At 35.8% G+C, this 11,256-nt stretch overlaps 1 protein-coding gene across 4 annotated transcripts in view; it reads left to right on the top strand.

Annotated features, from left to right (window-relative positions):
* Positions 1-280: 280 nt before the first annotated feature.
* SECISBP2L (SECIS binding protein 2 like) overlaps positions 281-11,256 on the top strand; it is a 79,768-nt gene continuing 68,792 nt past the window's right edge. For all 4 annotated transcript variants that reach the window (XM_056810169.1, XM_007479926.3, XM_007479929.3 and 1 more), the window contains exons 1-2: positions 281-3,287; positions 10,381-10,559. In XM_056810169.1, the coding sequence (XP_056666147.1) occupies positions 3,231-3,287; positions 10,381-10,559 (236 nt within the window). In that variant the 5' untranslated portion in view covers positions 281-3,230. The remainder of the gene's footprint in view (positions 3,288-10,380; positions 10,560-11,256) is intronic.

Genomic DNA, 11,256 nt, shown 5'->3' with positions numbered 1-11,256 from the left:
AACTCACAATTCTTTATTCTTTAATTATATTGACAGCAAATATAAAGTTTTTTTCTTATTACGAATAAAAATTTAAGTAAAAGATCATAGAAAGGAGAATATATTAACTTTATTTTAGTTCTGTTTTCATTTACACTCAAGAACTTATGAATTCACATATTTTCAAATATATTTTGAAATAAAAAAGCAAAACAAAGAAGCCATTAAAAGTCTTTTTTATAGCTTAGTCCTCCAGTAGGATAACTCAACACTATTATTTTTCCTAAAAAAGAAAGTCTGTATCAGTAAACTGTGGATTAGATTGCATTGGATGATTATGACATAATCAAATATCAGTAGTGTCTAATTTTTTGACAGCACTTAAAAAACTAATTAGGAACTTCAGAGTTCTTTTAATCCTTTCAATGAGAAGGATCAGTTGTTTGGTCTTTTTTTATTTAACCCTTACCGTGAACCTTAGATTACTCCACCCTACTTAGTCTAACAAAAACAGGAATGTCTACACCCATACTTAAGGATTAAGTATTTAGGAGGATGGCCTATGACAGACATGTGTTAGCAAATGACAATTCAGAAACTGATGGACCCCTGGATTGTCCTAAGTCAAGTTTAAGCTATCATTGGTACATGTGAGACACAGGAAAGTGATGTAAAAACTGTCTATATATTTCGCATCACTTCCTCTCTCTGGTCTCTTTTGGCAGAGAGATGGCTCTGGTGGCAGCTTGTTGAGCATTTCAGCATCTTGGCATGGTGGCAGCTATTGTCCGGTTTGGCAGTTAGTTTTCCTTTATACTCTACTGGGAGAAGCTGAGTAGCCTAATTCAGGTGAGGCATCTTCACTGAGCTGTCTTGGAGTTTAGGCTGATTCTTTTCTCCTTTATCTCCCAAACACTATCCTCTTAGAAAAGCCTCTATTCTTCTTCAAAGACCTTGTGGTGGAGGTCTTTGAACTCCCTCTGGCACAGGCCAGGCGGGAGAAATCCTATACTCTCTCTCTCTCTTCTCCTTAATTCCTTCCCTCTATATTAATTAAAATCACCATAAATTTCCAAACTGAGTTGGGTTTTTTATTTGGGATTTTCTCTGGTGACCAAATTAATTTAGATTAGATCATAACCCTAAAATTATCTTTACATACCTTCTGTCTTAGAATCAATACTGTTCATTAGTTCAGAGGCAGAAGAATGGTAAAGGCTAGGGAGGCAATGGGAGTTAAGTGACTTGCCCAGGGTCACACAGCTGGGAAGTATCTGATGTCACATTTGAACCCAGGACCTTCCATCTCTAGGCCTGGTTCTCAGTCCACTGAGCTACCCAGCTGCCCCCATGTTTTGTCTTTTATCTACCTGCAAGGTCAAATTATACAGTAATTGTGAAATTCAAGAATATTTTCATTTTGCTTAAGTATTATAGTTTGCCCATTTGCTATTTGTTCCCTCTTCCTTTTCTGTATTTTTATTTTATTTAGCAGTACAGCTTTCCAAACCTGGAATGGACTACCCCTCCCACAATTCTGTCTCTTATCTATTGAAATTCCTTCCTTCCTTCATGGCCCAACTCTAATGCCATCTCCTCCATGAACTGAAAGTGATCTCTCCCTCCTCAAATTTCTTCTAGCACATTGGGCTTCTCTTTTGCCCTTATCTCACTCTCCCTTGTGTACATGCCATTTCCTCCCTAAGAATAAGTTTCTTAAGTAGGGTCTCATCACAGGATCATTGATTTAAAACAGGAAGGGATGGAAAACATTTAGTTCAATTCCTTCATTTGACAGGTGAAGAAACTAAGGAATAAATAAGTGAAATGATCATACGAAGGTCACAGAAACTGAAGTGTCAGTGGAGGGGGAAGGGGCCCTGGTCTTCAAAGCTCCCCTCCTATAGTCCAGGAGTGCTACATAGTGTGCCCCAACTGGTGCATTGTCTTGCACATAGAAGGTACCCAATTAAATAAATGTTTGGAGAATTGAATTATTGCATATGTCTCATTCCTCTACTAGACTGTAAGTTTCGTGAGAGTAGAAACTATGCAGATGGGGACAGTTAGGAGGCTCAGTAGATAGAGAGCCAGGTCTAGATGGGATCCTGGGTTCAAATATGATCTCAGACACTTCGTATCTGTACTGGGCAAGTGACTTAATTCCCATTGCCTAGCTCTTACCACTCTTCTGCGTTGGAACCAATACACAGTATTGAGTCTAAGACAAAAGGCAAGGGTTAAAAAAAAAAAGAAAATATGCTCATAAATCATCATCGGATACCCAGAAACAAACAGCAGACCAGGCACACAGTAGGTGCTGAACCAGGGTTTACTGAACCGAATGAAGAATGTCTTTTAAATGTTAACTTACTGAATAATATTAATTTGACATCCTTCCTGTAATACAGAGAAGGGGCAAGGGAGGATCCCCAGTGTACTCTGGGCCAGAATGAGTATCCTAGATACCAGGGCCAGAGGGATGGGGGAGTAGTGTGTGTGTGGGGGTATTTCCTAAACCACCAAGCTTTATGATACAGGCACCAACAGGCAAGAAATTCAGGTACAAAACATGAACCACTCATTCTCAGTTCAGCCTCAATTCTCTCCCTTCCTCCTTCCAGCCCCTCTTCCATCTATTGAGAGGGTAAGCAATACAATAACATTTTAACAAGTTAAGTCATACAAAACATTATTTTCATATGAGTCACGTAGCAAGAAAAAATAGATAAGGTGAAAAAAGTTTGCTTCTGTTTGCACCGAGAGTTCATGAGTGTTCTTACTGGAGATGGATAGCATTTTTGATCTTGAGTCTTAACTTGACTGGGCCCCAGTGTGTAGGATTCCGAGCCTTCTGCTGTTCGTCTCACCTATTGGCCAGGAAGCTCTGTCACTCCGATTGCCTGAGTCCCGCCCCTTTCTTGCCTTAGACCACAGCTTCTCTCCGGGTTTGGCAACGCCTTCCGCAATCGTTTGAGCCTTCTCGGCTCCCATCCTAGATGATCTCTCTTTTCCCCCTGCCTCTTCTCCAGCTCCTCCTCCCGCCCCCCTGCTTCGCCTCCTCCTCCATCATCTCCGGGAGTAGGAGCTGCGGCCACGGTCAGTGGCGTAGCCGGACTCTGTTTCTGTGTTAGACAGAGGGGCGGGTGGGCCCGGATCACGGTCACGTCCCGGGCGGGGGCCATGGGGGAAGCGGCCCTGAGCGTTCTCGACGCTGACTGAGAGCGGCTCCCGCTACCGCAGGAGGCGCCATGGACCGAGCTGCCGCCGCCGCTGCTGCTGCCGCCGCCGCCGCCGCCGGGGACCAGGTACGCGGGGCCGGGCCGGGCGAGCCCTGGAGCCTGCAGAGGCCCGAGGCCCGGTGCGGATGCGGAAAGAAAGCCTTGTTCTGGGGCCCGCGTCTGACAGCTCCCCTCCTTAGGTTCTCGCGTTGTCCCGGGCGGATTCTCTCCCCGCCTTATGCCCACGGCCCCTCTAATGCTCCAGCCCCCAAGCGGGCGGTGGGGGGGGGGGGGTCTGGGGTCGGAGGTTCTCCAAGCCCCTCTTCCTCCCACCCCCGAGATTCTAGCTGGGGGGCGGGGTTTCTGTCAGCTGGAGGATGGTTTGGGCACCTGCGTGATTCTAGGTACTCTCCTCCCCGAGGGGCTCATCTTTGCTTCCCCCCAATATCCCCAAATAGTGTTGAGCTTCGAAAAGACAGTCCGAGGGATGTGTCGTCAGAATGCAGGTACACGTGAGAAAGAAGGTATTTCGGTGTAGGTGTCCTAGAAAGAAATGTCAGTCTAAGTGACACTTGCACCCCTGGCTTGCAGGTAGTTTAGGTGATTCTGCTGGTCACCTCCAACTTAGTGACGTTCTCGCACGCTCCGCGGCGGGGGAGAACTGATACAGCCCATAAACAGGAGTGACACTTGAAAAACAAAACAAAACAAAAAGCCAGGTTGTTTTTAAAGTTGAAGGTGAGCTTTGTAGAGATAGGACATGCAGCGAACCAAATTAATGTTAATTTTTTTTTTATACGAAAGAGGACTTTGGTTTGGTTGATTTGTTTTTATTCCAAAGTCTTGATTATTGATTTTGCAGCTATGATAGTATAAGTGGTTGGCCGGAATAATTGAAATTCACAATAGTCCCCCGTCCCCCCCCAAGGAAATTTCAGTCATTTTCAGTCTTTTTCTCCTTTTCCAAAAACCTATGAGAACTGTAAAGAAGCAAATTTGATAGATCTTCGTTTCCATGCGGATCTTTTGTTGAATACCTTAGACAGGGAATGAAATAGGCATCTGGATGGAGGAAGAGGAGAGATGTAATTGGGTAATAGGGATCTAACTTGGGGGTTGGGAGGCATGAAGCATGTTAATAGAAAAAAAATTTTTTCCCCTACTTTCTAGATCTTTATGGTCCAAACTTGTAAAACTACTTTGGGTTTGGGATTTTGCTTCCCTAAATTTGAAAACATTTATTTGTGAAATTTCCTTTGAACAGTCTCAATCTCTTTCTCTTTTACTTCTCTCTCCTCCCTTTCTCTCTCCCTCTGTTCTCCCTTTTCCCTCACCACTCTCCTTTCTCCTCCCTCTTTGTCCTTTTCTCCCCCTTTCTCCTCTCTTCTTTCTCTTTTCTCTTTTCCTCCCCTCTCTTTCTTCCCACTCTTCTTCCCCCTCCCCTTTTTTTCCTCTAACTTTTAGATGTGTGTATATATATTCTCACATAACTTTAAAGACATAAATGGATTTGGCAAAATAGCATATGGAATTATTCCAGGGAATATTCGAGGAGAAAGGGCTTTAGCAAATATATTTTGGACTCTATTGATCCTGTTTTTTGTTGCCTGTTTGACTTAAGTTTAAAAGAAGTATCTATCAAAGATGGCTGACTTCTCAAAGTGTGGCAAAATAAGAGATTGTTGAACCATTTCCTTGTTTATAGGTGTAAGCTAATGAAAGGGTTAAATATTTTGGTTATTCACTAAGATGCCAGAGCAGTAACTAGTAATGTTAGTGTATACTTAAAATCCCTTTCATCCTAAAGGAAGTGCAATTAACTATTTAAACAACAACTTTTAACATAGCTATTTATTTGAATGTGATCATCTTTGTAACATGAAGTGAATGAGGAAATAGCTTGGAGTAGAGAGAGGACAGACAGAGAGTATTTACTTCAAGTGTTTTCTATGTGTGTGTTACCTTTCTACCAAAAAACTTAGTTGGCTCTTTCTTGATATTGAAATAAATTGTCTGGTTAGACTTGCCTATGATCTCTTGCTTTGTGTAAAGGAGGGTATTCACAGTTTCTAATGAGGCTTTGGAATAGGTGATTTATAGGAACATAAACTTATATTATTTGTTAAAAGTACTGTGATTTTGTAAATAATCTTAATTTTGATAATGACCACACCATTTGCAAGAGATATACCAGAAAATAATTTTAGTAGTCTTTTAGGTATTTTTATATAAAAGCATGTAATTTGATTTTGATAGCTAAGAGAAACAGGTGTACTGGATTTCATTTAGGTGTTCTAGGAACATTAAGTGTCCTGCCTAGCTCTTTCTTGAACAGTAGTATGAGGAGCATAGGAAGAATTAATAAATGTGTAAATAGATTTTATTTATTTTATTAACTATCAAATTTCTAACATGGCAACAAAAATTCCAGATCACAATCTATTACATACACACTGAAAGAAATTTTGCTTCTTGATATTAAAATATCAACCAATTTATTTACATAGACATAAGAATTGAGTACACAGAGTTCAAAAATTGACCTACTTTTCAGTGAATAACTAATGGAGAATTCTATAGTTAGAATTTGTTATTTTGTGTAGACTTATTTTATTTTCTAAGAATTAAAGCAGGCATGCCATGCATGTGCCAAGAATTTACAAGGAGGTGGAATTTTTGATGTCTTCCTTTAAAATAAGATTTCTTAATTCCCAATGCTTTAATGATACTAATAATACATTAATGATGTTAAGTTACCCCAAAATGTGTTCATTTTTAAACTCTAGAGGTAGAGTAGCTCTAAGTCTGGCTTTAATACTAGATTTAAGTCTGAATGTAAAAGTAAATGACACAAATTTCAGTATTGTTCTGTCATTGAGTCATTAATTAGTAAATACATACTATATGTGCTGCATGCAATACATCCCATATTTTATTTGAATTGAAATAAATTATGTCTTTGTAGTGGGTTTGTTTTTTTTTTTAAAGTCAGGGGAATAGGAATGCAAGTGAGCAGGAATATTGATTCTTAACAAGTTAAAGTTTCAGACTTTGATTTTTCTAAATGTGTTTGAAAGTCTTGCAAAATTTTTACATTCAGGCTAAAGTTACTCCTATAGTTTGTTTTGGCAAGTGGTTTATTTAGTTAATGTAAACAATTCGAGTAAATCTCCAGGATGTTAGGAGTATAGCTTCTGGGATTTTCTTGAATACTCATTACTTCATTATATCACACTTTCCTTCAGGAGGTATTTTTGGCTACAAGGAGACAAAATGTCTTTCCATTCTAAGATGGATAGAATTTAGTATTTTCATAATATGACTTTTTTCCTTTTCTTTCAGTGGGTGGTATAATTTCTTCTGAAATTATTTTGAGACATAATGCAGACATTTAGATTTAGTTTTACATTGTTTAGTTTGTGGAAAAGTCTGCCTCTTTAAAAAAACTTCACCAAAAACGCGCAGTATATAATCATCAGCAAATAATAAATATTTAGATGGTATTTAGCCCCTCCTGTAAAGATCTGGGGTAGCTGTCTTCAGTAAACACTGATTGAATTTAAGTGGCTCTTACTAGTGTCCATTGAGTATTTATGTTTGACTAAGCTAATGAAATAGGTTTGAAGCAAGATATTTGTTTCTAAATTCTGATTTCCAGGGGAGGTAATGTGAATATGCTACCTACAGAAACAGTAGCGGCTTTTATGTCTATAATTTCCCCATAAGACAGTTTAAAATGAAACATATAAAAGCTCTAATGTACCTGTTATAGTTTCAGGAATAATTAATATGGAGTATAATTTTTACAGTGATAATTTTAAAATTCTGAAATAATTTCAGTTAAGATATACTGAATCTGAAGTACATTGGAGAATGAAAGATAATTTAATTTTATGGTTTGATTTTTTTTTTTTAAGATAACAAGGCAAAATGATAATTTAGCATTGGTAGTATTAGTTTTTTCCCCTTAATGCATTACTATGCTTTTGTCTTTTTTTCAGTCACATTCTTGATGTGAGACTTAGGATATCTGAAAAACAGATTTTGAAAAATGACTTTTCTCCAAATTAAAACCAAAATTCAAGTATCTAGTAATAAAACCAAATATTAACCTACCTATATAGTATGTCTTCTTCTATTCCCATAGCTCTCTAAATGTTCTTGTTGACTGAAAAATTTGTGTTTTTCACACAAGTATAACTTTTTCTCTGTTTTAGTGGTTATTCACTCTAAGCATATTGTCTGTCTCCTTTATAAAACTGTGGAATATGGAAGAACAAGTAGAAATTTTAATGTTGCTTTTCTGGTCTAGGAGTTGGGGGAGGGAAGGGGAAGATAATGCATTTTATGTGAGATACAAAACTTCCTAAAGTCACAATAAACAAGATCTTTAAAAATGCCACCCAGTACTCTAACTAGAATATAGTTTACCAGTCTGTTCCTACTAGTGACATCTTCTGTCTCTGCAGCTGGTGATGACTACAGTAGCTTTTCTTTTTTGTGAAGAACAAAAGGTCATTTATATTTATTGTCATTTTAATTGTTGAAATGAAATATATAACTAGTACTGTTGAAAAACATCAAATCAAAGAGAAAATTAGCTTAGAATTTAATAATTAGGAGGTGTTTTTTTTTCTTATTTGCAAAAATCTATTTTAAATTATACACATGACCTGAACATTTCATTGATCAAGAGTTGATAAGTTTTCTAAAAAAGTATTTTGGGCATCACAGATTGAACTAAGTGAGAACTATTTCTTAAATTTTGAACTGAAATAAGGCTTTGGCCAAAAAGAAAAAAAAATATTTTGCAGAGAGGTAGAGAGTGAAGTGCAAATGTGTAGCGATTACTATCATTTGTATTGATTATTTTCAGTTGAGATTTGTGTTTTTTCTAGTTTTTAGTGTTAAAATATAGTTCATTAAAAATACCTCAAATATTCCTTGCTTTAAGAATGTTAACATACACATATACAGATTTTTATAAAACAGATTTGTTAGGTTACAATTATTCACATTTCAAAACAATTCCTTGTTTCACAAGAAGATTTTAAAAATATTTCTGGCACATTATGCAGTTTACTTAAAAAAAATTAAGGCAATTTTGCAGAACATGTGCATTGTTAAAGCAAGAGTAACCTAAATCTTTAAATTTCTTGTTTACAGGAGCATAAATTTGGAATTGGAAGGAACCTTAGAGATTGGCTAGTTCAATTAGAGATGAGGAAACTGGGGCTCAGAGAGTGTGTAGTGACTTCTATAAGGTCACAAGGTCAAGTAGTAAGTAGTAGAGTTGGAATTTGAAGTCAGGTCCTCTAACTCCCATGTCTGCTATTCTTTTCAACCATATTTGAAGAGGTAAATTTATTTTCTACCATGAGGAAACTTTAAATTATTACAATAGTCATTCTATCTCTCTGTTTATTGATGAGCCATTTGGGGTGTTTCAGATATTCTTTAGAATTCTGTTGGTAAGAACACACTTTTTGTTTTGTAATGTAGTAGTGACATTTTACTCTTTATTGCTGCCTAGCTTTTAAGGACTAAATTTTGCCTTATTAGTTATGAAGATCAATGAGAATTTTAAGCACAGAACTGAACTCCTTCAAAGCATAAATTCTGTATATATTAGAGTTATTTGAGAGTTAGTGTTAGAACAGCAAAATTTAAACATTGTTTAAGAAATATCAGTTAATGATATGGTTTGTTGCTGTTCTTTTTTAAAAGTAAATAGTTTAAATGTTTTACAGTGCATCAAATTAATACACTTATGTAAGAAAGGATGTATGAGCTACATAAATGGCAGTTACTATTTACATTATGTGATGTTTTGACATTTGCAAATTGGTTTTTATATATTATCTTTTGAGCCTTACAGTAACCCTATTATGTTGATACTACAGCTGCTTTTAAAGCTCATTTTATAGTGGAAGAAATAGACTCATAGACGTGAAGTGGCTACACAGATAGAAAGTGTCAGAGGTGGAACTTAAACCCCATTTTTTTAAACTCCGAGTTTAGTGCTACTACTCTTCTAGAGTCCTACATTTTGCACAGTTTCTTGGGACCTTGTAATCTTTTTTTGACAACATTGCCTGAGGCTAACTCAGAATGGTGTTGAGAACTCTGTGCCATGTGAGTTTCAATAATTGAAGAAATGTTAAGTCTGGTTTTTGCAGATTTTAAAAGCTGAAATAAAAAACTCTTTATCTGGCACCTTTCAATTAAAAATATTTTGATAATTATATTTCATTATTATTAGTTTTCTTTGTGATCCTACATATTTTTACACTTAAAAAAAACATTCTGAGAAAAAGTGGGGAAGTTTCACCAGATTGCCAAAGGGATCCATAATTAATCATTTCTGACCTAAATGAGTTTGATTAATATCAGATAATTGGTGCTAAAATTTTTCTTTACTCACAAATGTCATTGAAATTTTGTAGCTTAAAATATTTTGTGGTTTTATAAATTTCTGAAGATTTCACATTAAGTCAATGAGCACTGATATTTAAGAAATATTGAACAGTAATGTAGTATCCAAAAATGTGTGTTGTTACATTAGTGACTGCCATTCAAAGGAAGAAAATGTATTTGAATTCATCGAAATTTCTTTAGAAAAATAAACATTTAATATAAAACACATACTTAAAATTTTCTAAAAACATTTTTATGTTCAAATCATCTTCAGCTTCCCAACAATTTTATTAGTTTAAGAAAGTTGTTTCTCTTTTAAATATTTAGATTTGATTTCATTGCATGTTTTCACATTTTTGAAGTAACTATTTTAGCCTTAATCTGAATGCAAAAAGAAAGAAGTTAGTAAAGCCTAAACTATTTTGTCTGTGGAATTAAATATCTTACTACCAAGTTTATTTTTAGTTCCTGAAGTATGACTTCCTTGTATTCTTGATTGCTTTAACAGCTTTGATTACGTAAGGAGCAATGATTTCATTGAAACTGGTAATCTTTTATGCATTTTCCATTTTAATTGATGGCTTTGTGTGAATAACTTAGTCATTGTTAAGCTATTTTAAAGTGACACTACTATTTCACTTAAATGTTCTATGAAGGTTCTGAAAAAGATAAATTCATTGCTGTTTTAAAAGACAGTCTCTTTTTTCAAATTGTTTTTTTTTATTTAATCAAATATTAATTCATTTTTCTCTTCTCTTTGAAGAATGTCAAGCTTTCTGCTGAAGTAGAGCCATTTGTTCCCCAGAAAAAGACTCCTGATACGCTTATGATCCCAATGGCACTTCCAGGTGATAGTGGAAGTGTGAGTGGAGTGGAACCAACTCCAATTCCCAGCTACCTGATTACTTGTTACCCGTTTGTGCAAGAAAACCAGTCTAATAGGTACTTTTGTGTTGTGGATGTTGTTTTGGGGGAAGAGAGAAGAGTGTAAAAGTTGATTCTGTATAATTGTCAAAATTGATGACTTAACATTGATAGCTTTTCTGATTCATAAAAATATATGAATATTCTTATAGAACTAAGCCTTTGCTTAAAGTTTGAAGGATAAATTTTTAAAATATTTTTGTATTATGAAGCACAAACAGGAGTGTTTCTCGTATATACTCACAACCAAGTAATAACCATTGAGATGTTTTTTCATCATTCTATGAAGTTCTTCAATCTTATTTAAATTTAAAATTGAACTTATGAGAGGGGAGAAGTGAAGAATTCAGGAATAAGTCAATAAAAGCTTCTTGAGGCAATATGGTATTTAATTTTACCAACCCAATCTTTGATTGGTCAATACGATCTTAGCATTTATTATAAACTGTAGGTATTGGATGCTGGTGCAATATTTGCTTCTCAGTCAGCTGTTTACATAGTGTCTAGTGGTCAGAACTTATTTGTCTTTGCATCATTGTAGACTTTTTTGGTTTTGCCTAGCAATATGATTACTACTTAATTTCTGTATTTTATTACACTAAATGTGTAAGCTATGTAAACAGTAAATCTTTACTCTGGAAATATTTTGAACTCAAATTAATTATCTCCAAAGTTCAAGACTCTTAAGATTCAGAGTATTGTTGAGTTGACTACA

Source organism: Monodelphis domestica, chromosome 1 (genome assembly GCF_027887165.1).
Source record: "Monodelphis domestica isolate mMonDom1 chromosome 1, mMonDom1.pri, whole genome shotgun sequence".
Classification (NCBI taxonomy): Eukaryota; Metazoa; Chordata; class Mammalia; order Didelphimorphia; family Didelphidae; genus Monodelphis; species Monodelphis domestica.
Note: the sequence above shows the minus strand (reverse complement) of the source record. Positions and strands in the feature narration are given on the sequence as shown.